This window comes from Balaenoptera physalus (genome assembly GCF_965194825.1).
Source record: "Balaenoptera physalus genome assembly, chromosome: 13".
Classification (NCBI taxonomy): domain Eukaryota; kingdom Metazoa; phylum Chordata; class Mammalia; order Artiodactyla; family Balaenopteridae; genus Balaenoptera; species Balaenoptera physalus.
Window position 1 is genome coordinate 8,504,224 of NC_138892.1, and position 19,270 is coordinate 8,523,493.

General features: G+C 39.4%; 1 protein-coding gene across 14 annotated transcripts in view; it reads left to right on the forward strand.

The window, feature by feature from the left end:
- The window catches only part of MRTFA (myocardin related transcription factor A), a 201,982-nt gene that overhangs the window by 146,345 nt on the left and 36,367 nt on the right, over positions 1–19,270 (forward strand). For 13 of the 14 annotated variants that reach the window (XM_082420586.1, XM_082420582.1, XM_082420583.1 and 10 more), the window contains one exon: positions 14,269–14,334. The exons of the other annotated variant lie outside the window; for it this stretch is intronic. In XM_082420586.1, the coding sequence (XP_082276712.1) occupies positions 14,269–14,334 (66 nt within the window). The remainder of the gene's footprint in view (positions 1–14,268; positions 14,335–19,270) is intronic. 14 annotated transcript variants of the gene reach the window in all.

The window sequence follows — 19,270 nt, forward strand, 5'->3', positions numbered from 1 at the left end:
AAGTTTTGAGTCTATTCACCTGTCACCTGCCCTCAACAAAGTTGGGTGCAAAATGTCAGCACCAGTTATGCAACAGGGAAGAGCAAATGAGATTCGAAGCTGCCCATGTTTTCTGGGTGAACGTGCAGAGCTAATGTGGCAGGGAAAATGCTGTTCCTGGTGCCTTTAATGTTGGAAGGGATTGTTCAGATGGCCCTGCCAGTCCAAAGGAAGCACATTCCCAATTTATCTCCACCCATTCAGACGTGTGGTGCAAGTACACGTTCTCCTCAGATCTTCTGTGATAGGGTTGTTTTGAGCATTGCCTTATAGATCCTCAGGAAAGAGACTGATGACCTTGAAGTGGCTGGCAGTTTGAGATATGTCTGCTGCAGTTAGAGAAGATTACTTCAAGGGGGTGATGAGCAACTACCCAAAATGAAATGGTGAGCCTCAGCTTTTTGAGGATGTGGGAGTTTGATTTATTTACTTATTTATGTATAATTATTAATATTTTTGCTATGACTCTGGCATTAAATGTGATGTAATAGAAAAAGCACAGACTTTGGTATCAGGCCAACCTGTGTTTGAACTCTGGCTCTACCTCTTACTAGCTGTGCAAACAGTTACTTAACCTCTTTGAACCTCTTTTTCTTCATCTATAAAAGAGAGGCAATACATACCTTAAATAACTGTTGATATTATTGATAAATGAGTCACTGTAGTAGTGCATCCAACCCAGTGACTGCATAGTATAGGAAATCAGCATGTTCGATTCTTCATCTCTTATATCTTAGTTTCCTTCTCAAGACAAGCCTTTTACTTCGGTGCCTTTGCACTTGCTATTTCTGCTGCCTGGAGCACTCTTTCTCCAAATCTTTTCATGGTTTATCATGCTGTTTAGGTTTCTGCGTAAGAGTCATCTATCTCCTCAGAAGGACCTTCCCTGTGAACTTGGTCTAAAATTGACCACCCCCCATCACTCTCTCTTCTCTTATTCCACTGTGTTTTTCTTCACATAATGTACCACCGGAAGTTATATGTAACTTATTTATTGTTTTTCGCACTAGAACATATACTCAGTGAGGGCAGGGACGTCAATCTGTCCATTTTACTGCTACATCACCTAGCACAATGCCTAGCATATAATAGGTGCGTGATAAACATTAGTTTGATTAATTAATGAATGAATCAACCCAGAATCTCCCTAGTACCAGGGAAGAACCCCTGGCAGATTGCAGAAAGGAAGTTGTACCAGGAAGCAGGTACTCTCTTCCTATTCGAGAGCCAAATGGGAAGTGGGCCTGTGGAGTTCTCTGTTATCCTTCCAGACTGCCTCCTGTCTCTGGGAGGAGCCCCTTTGAATGACCTTTACATGTGACCACTGTTATCTATAGTCTCTATGTCTTTTGGAATTTGAATAGACGGGGCCTTTTCAATTCTAGAGTTCTGAAATGCCATAAACTATTCACTGAAGTCACCTGGACTTTCCCCTGGTTGGTAAACATATAGATAATTTTTTCCAGTCACATCATGCAGCTAATCTAGTGTCATTTTTAAACATGCAGAACTGGTGTGTTTTATGAAAGAAAAGAAGCACAACATAAGATAGTGGTTAAGGGCTCAGGTTGTCGATTGAAATGGAGCTGGGTTCCAATTTCTGTTCTACCCTTTACTTACCCTATGACCTTGAGCAAATTGCTTAATTTCTCTAACGCTCAATTTCCTCATCTACAAATAGTATGATAATAACAACTTCGGGACTTCCCTGGTGGCACAGTGGTTAAGAATCCGCTTGCCATTGCAGGGGACACGGGTTCGAGCCCTGGTCCAGGAAGAGCCCACATGCCACGGAGCAGCTAAGCCCGTGTGCCACAACTACTGAGCCTGCGCTCTAGAGCCCGTGAGCCACAACTACTGAAGCCCACGTGCCTGGAGCCCATGCTCCACAACAAGAGAAGCCACCGCAATGAAGAGTAGCCCCCGCTTGCCGCAAGTAGAGGAAGCCCACGTGCAGCAACAAAGACCCCAACGCAGCCAAAAATAAACAAAAATAATAATAATAACAACTTCCATATAGCTTTGTTTTAAGAATTAAATAAGATGATACGTGCATGTTTTCACTGTTTTATAAGTATTATTACACAATACGGAGCCCCTTTATTTTGCATATTTTAGTCGTTCAGGTTGGATTTTCATAAGCTTATCATTTGTAAATTACCAGGTTTACCAACCCAGGAAAATACCTCATCTCTGCCTGTATCCCTGCCAGTATTCAGATTAAATAGAAGCTATTTATCATTTTTAGTATTATTTCTGATTTCTAAAGCAGATCATTTGAGAGATAATTTAACTCATGTTTACACACTGTATACAGAGATGAAAGAGAAATTTATGGGATTGTGAAAGGGTTGAATGAGCATATTGATAAAATAACCAAATTTGAAATCTCACAGATGATTTTGGTATGTGTGATTTTAAAAAGAATTAGGGATTCCTGTCTTCAAGTCTTTGAAACATTACATTATTGTTTATTATATTTGTTTATGCCACAAATCATTTTATAATTTAAATTTATTAGAAGACCATTATTATTTGTTCTTCATAATTAATCATTTATAATTATTTATAATTTCTTTCTGTCCAACACATGGTAGCACTTCAGTTTGAAAAACTTGACCTTTGGGACTTCCCTGGTAGCACAGTGGTTAAGAATCTGCTTGCCAATGCAGGGGACACAGGTTTGATCCCTGGTCTGGGAGGATCCCACATGCCGCGGAGCAACTAAGCCCGTGCGCCACAACTACTGAGCCTGCACTCTAAAGCCCGCGAGCCACAGCTACTGAGCCTGCGCACCACAACTACTGAGGCCCGCGCGCCTAGAGCCCATGCTCCGCAACAAGAGAAGGCACCACAATGAGAAGCCCGCGCACCACAACGAACAGTAACCCCCGCTCGCTGCAACTAGAGGAAGCCCGCGCGCAGCAACGAAGACCCAACGCAGCCAAAAATAAATAAATAAAAAATAAATAAATTTATTAAAAAGAAAAAAAAAAGAAAAACCTGACCCTTGATATGTTTTAGTAATTGATTCGTATATCTTTCTGAAAGGAGAGTCAAATCCATGGGTTTTTAAAATAAACTTTTTGTTTTGGAATAATTTTAGACTTACAGAAAAGTTGCACAGATAGTTCAGAGTTCTCATACACCATTCACCGATTGCCCCTAATGTTAGCATCTTACATACCTTTGGTACATTTGTCAAAACTTAAAGATTAACATTGGTCACACTACTAAGTAAACTCCAAACTTTATTTAGACTTCATTTGTTTTCCCACTGATGTCCTTTTTCTGTTCCAAGATCCAATCTAGGATACCACAGTGCATTTAGCCATGTGCTTTTTAGATGGGCGGATCAGTAGGATCCCTCTCGGAATCAACTTTCCTTCTCTCACTTCTACTTCCTGCTTTTTGTCTTAACCTCTGGATCTGACTTTTAGCAGATCCTTCGTTCTCTGGCAACAGATAAATGGACCTTCCTGGGTCCTTATTTTTTTAAGTATTTATTTATTTATTTGGCTGCGCCTGGTCTTAGTTGCGGCACTCGGGGTCTTCATTGCCACATGCTGGATCTTTGTTGTGGCATGTGGGATCTAGTTCCCTGACCAGGCATCTAACCCAGGTCCCCTGCATTGGGAGCGCAGAGTCTTAACCACTGGACCACCAGGGAAGTCCCCTTTCTGGGTCCTTTAACCACTGTTTTGGTATTGACAGCTCAGAATTTCAGGAGCCTGCTTTGAACACTCCCTGTATATTTAATTTTATTAATGAATGGGTACTGATTCTTCTGCCTTTCTCTGCGTCTTGCTCTTTATACATACCAGGTTTTCTAGAGTCTGGGAACAGAGCGTGCTTCTTCACTGACTGCATGTTCCAGAACTGCCTTCCAAAAGGAAGCAGTTCTCCTCTCCACCTCTCCCCTCCCTTCTCCCTCTTCCCCCTGCCCCACAACTTGGGACATGATTTTAAATAAGGAGGTTTTTTGTATAAGGCCCTTTTACTCTGCAGAATAAAGCGTCTCATTGGAGGTATGGTACCAGGTTACAGTGCTAGCAGTTCTTGCTCCTGTCCTAGAGAAAAGCTATCATGCAAAGACCTCTAGTGAAACATTTATAGTCTGTGTTACAGTTTTACAAAGCACTTTTCACATACATTAGGTTTTTTTGAGCTTCAAAGGGTAGGGGTTATTTTTCCAAATTGTATTATAGTGAGAAAGTCAAGGCTAAAAGACGTTAAGTGACTTGATTAGGTAGCAGCAGAGCCAGGCCTGGAACCCGTGTCTTCCCATTCTTTCTCTCATGTTTTTGGTCTGCCCTTAAAGGTCAGTTCTCTAAGTGTATTGCATTCACTTGGAACTTATAAAATATTCATATAACCAACTCAATATGCAATGCTTGCCCCTCTCCCCGGAGTCATAGTTAAGTTGATAGTAAATGCTTTCTGGTTAAGAGTAGGACTAATTATAGAATACACTGGGCCTTTAAAATGCTATTGTTTATATTAAAAGCATAGGCCAGAAATACATTTTTAGTGCTGTGTATGCTGTGCTAACCCATTCCGGCTGGTTTCCCAAGTTGACAGAAAAAATTAATCATGAAAAGGACTAGAGAAATTTAGAACTTAGAGGGCTTGAGAAATTATATATAAGGAGCAGAAGAAAAAGAATTCCAGGGATGCTGTAGGACAGGGTAGGAATGAGAACCAGGAAGCAGGAAGAGCAGTGGAGGGGAGTAAGGGAGCACAGAGGCGTCTCTCCCCCCTCTTTGACATCTTTCTAGTCTCTCTGGGGAAGGGCTTATGAGAGATTACAGTAAACAGGGACCCAGAGGAGTATTCTTTTTGGGAATGAAATCACAAAATTACTCGAAACATTAGTTCAAGCTAATCATGGGGATAAAATATTTTTAAGGGCCAATTTATATGTTCACTTGTCCTACCCCACATAGAAGGGATCTTGTTTCTCTTTCTCTGTGACTTCCAGTGTTGGGTAGTATCACCTTTGTATTCCCATAGCACCTAAAAAATACGTAACTATTTGAATTTATATTTTTAAGAAACCAACACATCTTTTTATTATTTATGCATATGTGTGTAGCACACATAAGACCAAATGACTTGAGTTTGGCAGGGACCCTTAGTAGTGTGTGCTAGCTAAAGTTGCATTTTCCTGTGACTTTTTAGTAAAAAAATCTACATTACAGACATCAATATCTTTCTTATAGCATTGTAATTATCCATTTTGAGTCCGTTTTTTTGCATTAGACTTAAGAATTCCTTGAACATGAGAACCATGTCTTATTCACATATCTATTTCTAGCGCCCGGCTCTGGCTTTGAGAGTACAAAAGATGTTTGAATGCATGAATTGAATCATGGGAACCGTCAAACCACTTAGTTGGGATGTGGTGTCTGAGTAATGTTTTCTTTGAAAATACTCTTCACTCTTATAAGTCCTTATTTGATGGTTGTTTCCCTCAAACAACCACTGAAGGCAGCGACTCTGTCTGGTCACTACTAATATCCCCACAGCAAGCTCAGTGGCCCTCATAGTTCTTGAGTGAATGCCAAGGAAAGTTTTGACAGGAACTGAGGAATAACTGAATAAGGCATGAATATGAGGTGCATAGGTGTGCTGACCAACTAGTATGTGAACCCTCGAGCAACTAAGCAAATACGTGTAAAGTGACTAAATGAAACTGTGTCTTAACTTACTTACTTTAATACAGCTTACCCTGACGTCTCTGTTTCTCAAGGATTGTTAGTATCTTAAATAATTGACTCTATAATAGTGAAGAGAATTTAAAAAAATCATCTAAAAAAAATAGTGAAGAGGAAATGTGGAAAGTTAGTTATCACAGAATATTAAAGGAGGAGTAACTGTGAATTCCAGGGTCTGACCTCTCTCATATCCTTTATTCTTTCTTGTAAAACATTGATCACAACTTGTACTTATTTATATGTGATTTGATGTCAGTTTCCCCACTGGACTGAAAGCTTTATGTGAGCAGAGACCATAGATGTATCCAGCCTACTAGTATGAACCCTAACATATTTGTTAGATGAGTGAATGAGAGGATGCATGGAGGAGAACTCTTTGCTCATCCCGACTCCTAATCCCTATTTTGGTGGTGATGCTGTAAAGTAGCCCAGGCAGCAGAAATGAGACATACCCTCCTCTGGGGGTACCTTCACCTACTTTTAAAAAATAATTATATTGAAAATTGAGATATAATTGACATAAACACCCTTCACCTACTTTTATTCATATACTCTAATAATGAAATGAGTGGGTGTTCAGAGAATAGTCTTTGGTTCTAAGTGATAGGTGATGTGGTTTTACAATTTGGGTGATTTTGCAGTTTATAGGATAAACTGAAGTATAAAAATACACCAATAACATAGGTGTAATTCACTGCTGCAAAGATGAATATTCTAATTATGAGCATGCTAAGCTTCACATAAGGCTAAAACCCACACTGTTCCTTCTCTTCCCAGTAAAACACGTTCTCCAGTTTGAAGCTAGAGATGGTGTTGTCTATTGTGAATTGAATTGTATTTGCTTATTTCTTCTGGGATTGGTACCTGAAGGTTAATGAGGAGGAAAAATGTACCAATTATTATGAGTTCAGGCTTTGGGGATTTATAGAAAGAACAGAATTTGGAGTAAGAATATACTATCTGAAATTAGTTTTAACAATTAATATTTATTAAATAAGTGTGCTAGACTGTGCTTAAAAGAGAACTTAGAAGATGATGCATCATATCAAGTGCGTTAGATTTAGATAGAAAACTCACGGAAGTGAGTCTAGAGATACCAGATTTTATCTATTTATTAAGTTGTTCTTTAGCCATTTTTTTCCCCTTGACATTTAAACCTTCAGTAGTAGACGACAAATAATTTTTCTGGAAGAAGTGTGTTAGAAAATGAAAGTCCTCTCCTGTTACAAACTTTTAAACAAATTTAAAACAAAATTTTTAACTTAAAAAGATTCAGCCATTGCTCAGTACACACCAAAGGATGATGTGCTTTAAAAGCAGTTAATTGGGAGCCTCAAAAGAAAGGTGGATTAAATCTGCACAGTACTAGTTACTTGGCATGATTTATAATTGGCATCATGAACATGGATGGAACATGTTTAATTTTCCAGTGTAAAGTGAATTTAAGTTAGGCCAAAGTAGCATTAAATGGGGCAGCAGTTGTTAACCTGACACTACATTAGAATCATCTGGCAAGCTTTTGAAAAACCCTGATGTCCAGACCCCACTCCAGACCAATTGAAGACATTCTCAGATGATTTTATTTGGGAAGTAAAGGTTGAGAATCACTGGAATGGGGGAAAGAATACAAGGATAAGAATACAGAAGACATGGTTCCAGTCCTGGCTTCTGTTTTCTAGTATTTTGTTGAGAATTTTTGCGTTTGTGTTCCTAAGGGACGTTGGTCTGTAGTTTTGTTGTGATATCTTTCTCTGGCTTTGGTATCAGAGTAATGCTAGCCTCATAGAGTGAGTTGGGAAGTGTTCCCTTCTCTGTTTTCTGGAAGAGTTTGTGAAGGATTATTAATTCTTCTCTTAAATGTTTGGTAAAATTTACCAGTGAAGCCATCTGAGCCTTGGTTTTTCTTTTCTCCTCAAAAAAAAAGAAAATCTCTTTACTTTTTATAGGTCTCTCTGGATATTCTGTTTTTTCTTGAGTCAGTTTCAGTAATTTGTGCCTTTCTAGGAATTTGTCCACTTCATCTAAGTTATCTAGTTTGTTGGCATATGGTCCTTCATAGTATTCCCTTTTAACTTTCTTACTTACTATAGTTGGTGGTAATACCTCCTTTTACATTGCTGAGTTTTGCATCTGTTTTATGTCTCTTTTCTTGGTCATTCTAACTAAAGATTTGTCAGTTTTGTTGATATTTTTAAACAAAAACTTTTGGTTCCATTGGTTTTCTCTTATTTTTCTGTTTTCTATATAATTCCTTTCTGCTTTAACTTTCTTTCTTCTACTTACCTTGGGTTTAGTTTGCACTTCTTTTTCTAGCTTCTTAAGGTGAAGGCTTTATAGTATGTATTTGAGATCTTTCTTCTTTTCTGATATAGGCATTTAAATCTATGAATTTCCCTCTAAGCACTACTTTAGATATATCCCATAAATTTTGATATATTGTTCAGTTCAAAATACTTTCTAATTTCCCTATTATTTTTCCTTTGACCCATTGGCAACTTAAGAGTGTGTTGTTTAATTTCTACATAATTATGAATTTCCCAAATTTTCTTCTGTTGTTGGTTTCTAATTTAATTTCATTGTAGTCAAAGAATGTACTTTGTATGATTTAAATCCATTTAAACTCACTAAGACTGGTTTTATGGCCTAGTATATGACCTGTCCTAGAGACTGTTCCATGTGTGCTTGAGAAGAATATGTATTCTGCAGTTGTTGGGTGGAGTGTGTTCAAGTTTTCTATATTCTTGTTGATTTTCTGCATATTTGTTCATTATCAAGAGTGAGGTAGATTGTAATTCATGAGGAGATAAATCAAAAGATTCCCTATTCTAAGTCATTTAAGTAAGTATCATGAAATTGAATTAAAACAAAATGGAGAAATCTTCTAGTATTTTTTTTTTTAAATATTTATTTATTTATTTATTTTGGCTGCGCCAGGTCTTAGTTGCAGCACGCGGGATCTTCATTGCCGCTTGTGGACTTAGTTGTGGCATGCAGATTCTTAGTTGCCACATGCATGTGGGATCTAGTTCCCCGACCAGGGATCGAACCCAGGCCCCCTGCAGTGGGAGCGCAGAGTCTTACCCGCTGGACCACCAGGGAAGTCCCGAAATCTTCTAGTATTAGTTGTACCTTAGGAATGCCAGAAATGACATCTAATTTATTTTCTAGTATATTCGTCCTTTTTATTTTAGTATCTTAGTATGAGGGTCACTTTTAATTCTCATGAAAACTCATGCTTTCAAACTTAACTCCAACCAGGCCAGTCTTTCAATTGATCATTTCTGGGTAGTAATTTCCTCCTCTGAAGTATGAGAACCTCCATAACTTAGGGTCAAATATCTTAACGGGGTTGGGGGGCGGGGAGAGAAAAGATTTTTGAGAAGGCTTGTTTGCCTTTTGCTCTCCTCAAGCATGTAAACCTCACTGAGTTTCTGATACAGCACTTTTTGGACTAGCATATAATTTCTAGTCAAGGAGCATTTCCCTTATTTGTCAACAAGTTTATTTTGGAGCCTTTTTGTAACATAAATAGTCTGAAGAGCTGTGATCAAATTCATTGTCATTTGATTAGGTTTAATTTAAAGTTTCATATCCAAATTTAAAGAACTGAGAAAAAGATTCATCAGTGTTTCGAATAGAGCTGAGTTAATGGAATGTTCCTGCAGTCAGAATCTTTGTTGAAGAGGTCTTCATCCTGAGCAAAGGACGATGCAGAGGGAGTGTTTGTTCTTTCCCAGTCATTCCCATACTAACCCTTTCCTCTTCTTTTCTACTTCCCTTATAACTTATACTTTGCCGCCCTATTCTAGAAGCCATGGTGAAATCAATAATGGGTAAATATGAATAAGGTAGGAGCAACCTACTGAGCTGCACATCTCCCTTTTCAATAAAATCCAGAACTACTGACCAGTGGAAGCCATAGAGCTGGACTTGAGAACACAGCACTTATTTTTGCTTTTTCTTTCCAGACTCAGTTGAACCAATTGTTTGATGTGTTCATTTCTTGGGCATTATCCCTTGAATACCATCAGTATACTTCCATGGTCATACAGGGCAGAAATATGTGAAGTTCCTTCCCTTGCTTTGATTTCCCAAGCAGCCAGTTATTCAAATAGCAGTTGATCACCTGTGTTTGAAACAAATGGAAAACTTGATTATTTTCATGGGGAATGGAGAACCTAGGGTTCCCCACTTTACGGTTTGTTTCTTTTTATTCCAGTCCTTTTCTGGCAGGCAACTCAGTTGATTCACCATGCATCAGCTTTAAAGACATCTGTTCATCTATATATAGGCTGCTTGCACAGACCCATTTAGAAACAGATGATATATTAAATTTGTGGAATTCAATAACAGTGAAGGTATAAAGATGCATGCTTGTACACAAATAGGTATTTTTGTTTAGTTTTTATTGACTTGGGGAATGGAGAGGAAATCTAAATGGTGATGTACAATAACATAATACGTAATACATAATATACATAATACATAACATGGTATTTACTGAAAGTCAGTTATTAAATGATTTGTTCTAAAATGAATAATCCTCAAGGCCTGGAAACATAAAGCCATTTTATTTAGAGTGCTTAGAATTAAGAGGAATTAAGATAGACTAAGGAAAGGGGAAATTCATATAAATATGCATTGCTTTGTAGCTGAAAGTCTTAGAAGAAGGATTGTTGTATATATACAGAGCCAAACAGATACATTACACCATAATTCTGAATTTACTGCTTAGGGCTTTTATTTTCCTCCTTATAAACATTGTTAGGGTTAGCAGGGGTTATGCAATGTATAAAATAATACATACCTACAATCAAGTTATAGCAATACCCAGAGTATACTGATACAGGGTTAATTCTATTATGTAAATGGGAAACTTGTTCAGATTTCAGATAAGCATAGATTTTGGAGTTAACTGCTGAGAGGCACAAGATGGAATTTTCAGATAACTGAACTTTAATTTCATTTAGTTTTAGAGATGGAAAAGGTTTATTAGATGAACCTTCCTCTTTGACCTAGAGCTGTTTAAAAAAAAAAAAAAAACTCCATAAAAAGCTCGAATCATAGAGTTAAATTTTTGCTTTCATGAAGCAAGAAGTTTTTCAGTCAGTAAGTTTGCATAATGGATCCCTGTCTGTATATAGGTTTTTAGGAAGGCTGATGATTGATACTTCAAAATTATTCTTGGATAATAGAGTTTTCATTAGTTATTGTTTTTTTGAAGTGTTCAGACTAACTGAATTGCATTAGGTTTCCCTGTTCTCTGAAATCAAATCAGTTTGTTATATTTAATCCTTTTCTAATAGCTCATCTTACACGGGGCCTTAGAAACACTCTAAAAGATGACAAATATATGCCCTTTTTTCCCCTCTTACTTTATCCTGCCTGGCCATCCTCTTTCTTTCTTCCAAGGAGACATGTGGCACAGTATTAAGTACCTTCACTTTAGTGTCACAGCGACCTGGTGCGAATCCTAGTTCCAGCACTTTTGAGCCATCTGACCTAAGGCAAAAGTTTAAAGGTTTGATCCTTAGTTTTCTCATCTGTAAAATGGAGATAATAATTGTACTATTCCCACAGGGCTTCCCCCCCCCTTCAAAATTATTTAATTACAAGGCTGGATAACTGAAAAAGAATTTTCCATTAAAAACAGTTTCACAGCTAGAACGTATCAATAACAGGTTATGACTCTAGGGCAGTGACATGATTAAATAGAAATGGCTTGAATCTTATGGATGCATTAATCTAGATTCGATGTTGGCTCAGAAATCTATTAACAAATGCAATTTCAAAATTAAAAAAAAATAATCTATCTTGAGTTTGTTTTCTTTCCGTGTCCATAAAATGAAGAGCTTTTCCTGATCACCAGTTTTTCATACAACAGACAAGTAAATCTCGTGGCGCTAGCCAGAAAAGTTTACACCTTAGGAACTTCATAGCAAACTGGCCTCTTTCAATAGGCAGACAGCAACCCCTCATTTAAAGTGAAGCTATTCATCAGTTGGTGACATTCATAGCTTCATTAGTATTCATCAACCTGCAGGATGCTGGTAGGATTGTCAGGTTTTAACCAAGTCATTTTCCAGCAAACATTCTCCCATATGTTTTGGAACTTTCCTTTGCATCTTAGCCTCTCCACATAACAGTTCCATTACACAGAAAGCCATTGTTCCAAGCACCACAGAGCAGCTCCCAAGTCCCGACGTAAAAAAGAGGGCTTTTTTTTTTAATTAAACAAGTGAAAAGCATGTCAGTCACTTAACATAGGGCTGACACATAGCAACACTCAATGTCTCGTATTATAATTTTATTTTATTATTACTACTGCTGTTGATCTGTAATTTATTCTGAAATCAAGTTCTTAGATTATATTTATTTTACTGAAACTGATCACCCAAACTTCTTTGACCCCGGCCTGAACCATCCCTTTCCCTCATCCCCTTTGTCTTAACACAGAATGAACCCAGGTGATCATACTCCATGCCTGTTTATCTCAGCAGCACAGGCTTCCAAAAGACCTTGGAGAAGCAGAGAAGTAAGGAGCCCAGGTTCTGGAATCAGAATGCTTGGGTTCAAAACCTGTTGTACCTCTTATTAGTAAATCACCTTAGGTAACCTACTTAATCTCTCTGGGCCTCATTTTCCTTACCTATAAAATAGTAATACCTATTCTCTCCGTAGGGAAGTTACGAAGATTAAGTGAGTTAAAACATGAAAGAATGTAGGACAGTATCTGGCACAGAGCACATGTTCTATAAATGTTAGCTGTTGGTGTGGCTGTTGCTGCTTTTGTATTTTATTCTGCAAGGCTGTCTTTATTTTTAACAGTGTTAATTTGTAAATAATAATAATACCCTCCTGATTAGATTTCTCAGGCTGTGTGTATCATCATTTAGAGATCCAGTTCAGTTTAAGAAACAACTGTTAAATGCTTACTGTGTATTAAGTGCTGTTGGGGGGTGGTTCATAGATTAGTAAGATATATTCCCTGTCCCCCCCAGGAGTTTATAAACTGGTAGGAGAGAGAAGATTTATTCAGAGGGTAAATATTACACAGGGCAAAATATCACTCTACTTTTTATAACAGATAAAAGGTAGCTCACAGGAGGCCTGGAGTAATTCTCAGTGCTGGGGAGGAGTGAGTTGGGAAGGTCAGGTGAAGAGATGGGCATTTCCAGGTGAAGTGAATAAGGAGTTGGGAAAGTTCATGGTACTGGAGGAAGAGTAATTGGACAATCTTGATTGGGTGACTGAGAGTGGGCGAGACACAGTGCTGTCACTGCAACACGAGGAAACGTGGTAAACTTGATAAAATAGGAGCGTAAGGAGGTGGCAGAGTTGAAGTTGGCTCAGAAGTTTTAGTATTAGTACTGGGGAAGAGGATAGTGATACCATTAAAGAGAAAAAGGATGGGAAGTAGGTTAGGTTTTGGGGGGAAAAGATAGGTTTTGGACCTGCTGAATTTGAGATATAGTCAGGAGAGACTAGTTACGGTTCTGCAGTTTTTGGAGACCTTGTTAAAAACTGCTTTGTGGATGGAAAAGGCAGACATTAGGGTAATATGGTTCCTAATAGATACAGGTCCCCCTCAGATGTGGCTTGCAGGGACCTTATAATTGAAAACTTATCATATAAGGGAACTTCCCTTGACCCGTGAGATCCTCTTAACCCTCCTTTTCTGGACATTTTCTCACTTAGTCTCTGAATGGAGGCTGTGCCTTTGTCATTCTGTATGGTGTGCAGTGGTAATACCCTTTAGGTTTCACTGGCATTTGAAATAGAGATAATTGGCTTTTTACTTTAAAAAAAAAAAATCCTATTAACTTGTTATATCAAGTGGTGTTGCCAGAGTAGAAATAGGAGAAACGCCCATCACCCTCCCTTAGTCCGGATGTGCTTTGAATCACCTAGCTTTGTTGTTTCATGTCAACAGCAAAAGGCTCTAAGTGAAGAGGAAGAGGCAGAGAAGAGTTATCTTAATGGCAAAATATTTTCTGGTCCACGGAAATCCATTGCTTGCTGAAAATAGGTATAATTTTTAGATACAAAAGAAAAGATTTTACAAATAACCAATATTTCCTGATCGATCACTCGCTATACTTATGGTGGTAAACATTTGCTACCAGAAAGAAGGTGTAGAACATCTAGAAAGCTTTTTCTGCTGTGCGGTGGTCCTCATTATGTTTTCTTTGAGTTAAGAATTTGTGTTTTTTTTCGTCTTGGAGGAGGACACAGTGTTGTAGAAGGTTTTGAGCAAGAGGCAAGACTTTGGTACTTTGTGGATTATTATCACCCGGCAAGACCCTTTGCAACTTCCTCTCGCCGCCCACAGCAGAATACGGAAACCGTGCTGTATCAGGCCACTTCTGCAATTACAGTCACAATTAGAGGGGATCCTTCTTTCACACTACACCCTTCTGTTTCGAGGCTTTCTTTGCATTTGAAAATGTGCCTTTTGTGGTGGAATGCCCGACTGAGCCTTGATCTCCCCTCTCTCTTTGCTGCCATGCAGTGCTGCAGTTGAAGCTCCAGCAGCGCCGGACTCGGGAGGAACTGGTGAGCCAAGGGATCATGCCGCGTAAGTACCACTCTCTCTCCCCCTCTCAGCACTTGATAGAGTTGCTTTTAGGATGCGGTGTGTGTACCCAGTATGCCACGGGGAGCATCTAACAGAAAACAAGGCCTACGGGGTTCATTTTTCACTCCTTTCTTTGTCATGCTTTTCCAAGTTCAGGGCCTCTCAATCAGTGATAGTTAAGAGAACAGCCCTAATTGATCAAGTTCAGTGAAACAAACAGCGTTAGGTTTAACCGTACCATTGAATCATCCTTAGCTTCTGAACTGCACGTTTAAAAAGGTTTCTACGCCCTATTATACTTCCCTTTATAGGAGGAACAGATCTTGAGCTGGGGTACTGTGAGGAAGAACACTTCTCGCATGTGTTTTGCCTTAGTGTTCGGGTGCTTGGGAAGAGACAGCCCTTTTCCACCTAGTATTCTGAGTCAACCCCAGTTTTATTTAGAGTGAGAGCCTCAGATATACCCTAAGGCTGGCGTGGGGATGAGTGTGCCTGAATGGAGTCATTGATGGGGGTATCGCAGGGCTGGGCTTGGTGCAGAACTGCATCACTTGGGAGAAATAAAGCCAACCTTGGAATCTGTTAGAAGTAAGAAAATTTGCTTTTAATACCAATAGCCTTATAAAATGAGTGGAAGCTGAAGCCAGCAAAATTTTGCTTTTTTTGACGTTTCTTTTTAAGTCATCAGCAGAGAGTTAGGCTCTCCCTCTCATTTCTTTTATCTTTATGTGTTACTGCTACTTGGACACACCCTAATGAAGTAAAAATTTATATATCATACAACAACTTCTAGCGTCATAGTGGGAGAACTGATGTTTTTCACCTTAACTCAATGCCTGCTAACCTACTGCTACTGTACTTTCCTAATTCTCATTCACTCATTCATTCAAAATATTTGAGTACCTAGTGTGTGCCTGTTGATACAGCAAGATAAGTTCAACTCCTGCTCTCAGGAGTTTTGTACTTAGAAGACTGATAATATAATAAACAGGGAGACAAACACAATTATTTCAAAACATGGTAAATGCTATGAAGTAAATTAACTGGTTGGTATATTAACAAATAATAGGAATGAGATGGAATCACTTTGGAAAAGTTGGTCAAGAAAGGCCTTCTTGAGGAGGAAATATTTGAGCTGAGATCTGAAGGATATGATGGAGTCAGTCATTCAGAAGCAGGAAGAGGGCCCAGGAAGAAGGAAAAGCAAGTGTAAAGGCCTAGTGCATTTAAGAGCCTGGCATGTTTGCAAACATCAAGGAAGCCATTGTGGCTGGGCCTGGTAAGTGAGGAGAGAGTAGGGGCCAGTTAAGATTGGCAAGGTGGGCGGAGCCGGAATGAGAGCCTTGTCAACCTCGAGGAGGAGGTAGGTTCTGTTTTAACTACAATGGAAAGCCATTGAAGGCTTTTAAGCAAGTGAAGATGGGATTTGATTTACATCGTGGTAATACCAGGTCCATGTCTAAGAGCTTGAACTTCATAGCAAGTATAAGGAGTCTGAGGTCTATTTCTGTCCTAAGTGTCAGCCAGGAAACTTAAGTCTCAAATTTATATCTTTTTTAAAGTTGCTATTAACTACCAAACAATTTACCCATATGCCGTCTTCTTCTCTGGCCTTCCAGTGAAGGACTCCCCATCTTTAAAGTGTGGATCAGTTAATGTGATCAGGTAGGGCGGTGTTGTGCTTTACAAAACACTCCAGATCTGCCAATCTATGTACAAACCTTGTAGAGGAACAAGTTACCCAGCGTCACATCTACTCGTGCCTTTCACCAAGACATCATGCATTTAGTGTCTACTTTTTGCCTGGGGTAGTCCTAGGTGCTCTAGAGGTTAAAGAAATGTAAGGCACGGGACTTGCCCTCAAGACATTTAACAGTTTATCTGGGTAGTAAGATTTGCCCGTACACAAGATAAAGAGCAATTCAGCGTTGACCTGTGGGGCGCTGGCTCTAATTACAGTGCTAGTTCTGAGAGCCTAGCGCTGCTTCTCAGGATCTGTAGTATGTTCAGGACCCAAAAGCCACGCGGAGGATGAGTGCCTTGCATTCTTCTTGCTGCCTTTCCTGTGATACCAGGGGCTCCTGGAGGTAACTGTTTAATAAGATTTATTGTGTACAGTCTCCTTGCTTAGCATTTCTTACAGTAGTCTGTGTTGTGAAGACAAATGATGCTTGAGTATTGCAGTTATCTGCTTATATGTTTGTCTCTCCAATTAGACTGTGAGCTCCTTGAGAAAGTATCTTATTTATATTTCTGTCCCCAGTACCTGGTACTGAATGAATGAATGAAGACAGCCATTTGTAAAGTGGAGTGTGTGTGTGTGTGTGTGTGTGTGTGTGTGTGTGTGTGTGTGTGTGTGTGTGAGAAAGAAAGAGGGAGAGGATGAAAGACAGACACAGATACCACTCTATTGCAAACTTGTTGGAATTCTGGGCATGGAATTTGAAACAACACTCCTGTTCTGTCAGGAGCCCAGGTTCTGAAATATTCTGAATATCTAATTATGTGCTTTGGGTGGTTCTCTGTATCTGTGAAGTGAGAATAATTGACCTTCTTATAGGAATAGAAATGCCCTGCTTCTGTGAGAATATTGCATCTTCCCTCATACAACAAGCCACCTTCAACTATGGGCACAGTTTGGTTTCCAGCTTTTCTAGTGAAGAAAGTAGGAAGCAAACTCTTAGATTATGAGAGAGAGTGTTGAGGCCTGGGAAGAGTTTCAGGTGTGAAGTTCCCTGCTTATCAGCATGCCTGCTGATGTGCAGATAGGGCCCTAAGTTCCCAAAGATGAGGCTCTTTTTTTCCCCAGCCCCTCACCCTCTGAGTAGCACCGCTTCCTCACCACAGCCCCTCGCCGCTACCCCAACTCCCATTATAGTCTCCAACATTCTCTGCCTCCCTGACATCCCCAGCAATTCCACATCTCACCCTTCACTCATGTCTTTCAAAAAAAAATATGAGTAGTGCTGGGGGCAAATCATAATTGATCAGCCGTTTGTTGATTATTGGAGATTTGGAGACCTGAAAAGATAACATCTGGTTTGAAGTGCCCATTTTGATTTCCATCTTGCTGGCCTGAGGAGTTTCTGAAAAGTGCCTTTATGTTTAAGTTTGTTGTACAACTTAGGAAGTAATTAGGACCTTCAAACCAGAGGAAAGGAGCATGGCTATATTCTGCCTCATCATTTCTGATAATATCTCTTATCAAATTCTTCTCGTCCCAATCTTTCTGTAGCTCTAGGAAGAACCCACCCACCTCGTTTCAGAGAACACTCACATGCAGCTCCCATGTGTGGCTGGCTTCCAGTTCTGACATCATATCTGTAGGACATGATGTTTTCAGTAGCTACCTTGCTGTCAGGGTCATTCGTGTTTTTGCATAGTGTTCAAAGTTGGGCTATGGCCTTCCCATAGAATTCAGGGGATTAAAGAATCCCTCAATTCGCATACACCTCTTTCTGCTACTTGATATGCTCTGTTCATGGCATCTAAACTATGGAATATAGAAGTTGGTTTCTGATGTGTTTTTAAATAGGATCATTTCCCAGAATCCTTCTTTCTCATCATGTAAACATGTCTCGAATTTAACACTACTTAAACCCTACCAAACGCAGAGTGCCAGATAGCAAAGGATTACATATCCCAGGCCCTTAGCTTTCTTTAATGATGTCTAAAGCTCTGCATATCTTGAGGGAGAGGAGAGATGGCACAGATAGGAAGCTGGTGTTTAAGTACAAGATTAAGGAATGCTGCTGTATCTAGGATGCAGATTCATAGAAGAGGTGGGTCATGTGTGGTACACTTTGTTCTCAAACAGAGCTTTCCCCACAGCCTTTCTCTTTGACATTTAAAGTGTACAAGCCATAAGGTTAAGGTGAAAATGAAGAAAAACATTCTGGCAATGAGAGCTGCTGCAGAGGAATAACCTTTTAAAGGAAAACCTGGAAGTTCTCCTGACCCAAACAAATGAGAAAAAAGTCTCCTATAATCTTTCTAGATATGAGAGAAGAATCTCATTTGTCTGTTTCTTCTCAACTTTTGTTATTCCATTGTGAATCCTTGAGAAAAAGCAGAGAGTAGCATATTTCTAATGCTCCAGTTACCCCTTACCAGTCCATTATTGCCCCATGTGCATGTAGTAGGAAAACCTTGGTACCTTGGCAAACATGAGGAAATCATTATGTTTGTCCAGTAGATTAAGGATCTTTCTCCGTTTCTTGGGTGAGCTTGTTTTTTTCATTTTAAATGGTGTTTCTGTGCACTCAGCCACTGCCATTGGTGACACTTACTTCTCAGTGGTTGGGAAAATCCTAAGGGTGTGAGGGCAACACAACTCAGAGAGGGCAGCCGCTGTCAATCCAGAGGCCTCTCAAACTGTCTGGCCCCTGAGAGGCCCTCAGACATGTTGCTGAGTGAGAAAGTGAGCCAGTTGGCCAGCTAGTTTTGACTGATTTATATATCTGCTAGTAGGCCCTGTGTTCTCACCCTGAAACTGGAAAAAAAATGTCCTCGTGTAATGGAGTTCCCGCAGCTCTATTTTTAATAAACTTCACCACATCTTGATTCCCCAACCCTTCAATTCTACGGTTTGATCCCTTTGTCACGCTTCAGCTGTTGGCATTAGCCAAGTGCTGCACAGAGACAGTGCGGCCCAGTTGCAGCACTGGTAGCTAACCTAAGCTGTCATTTGACCGGCCCCACGTTAGCTGAAAATCTCCTGTTCATCTGACTGTAGCAGTCTCTGCACCAACAAGAAATTTCTTCTAAACTCTGATAGAAGGTTATTTAATGGCTGGAAGTGTCAGGATTAATTATTGTGATCTCTTTTCCTCTGTAGCTAAAATTCTGAATAATAATATTTTTGCTATTTGTAACTTGGGAATTATTTCTTATATTATTCTTGATTAAATGTACAAACTGAGTTTCAAGATTCTCT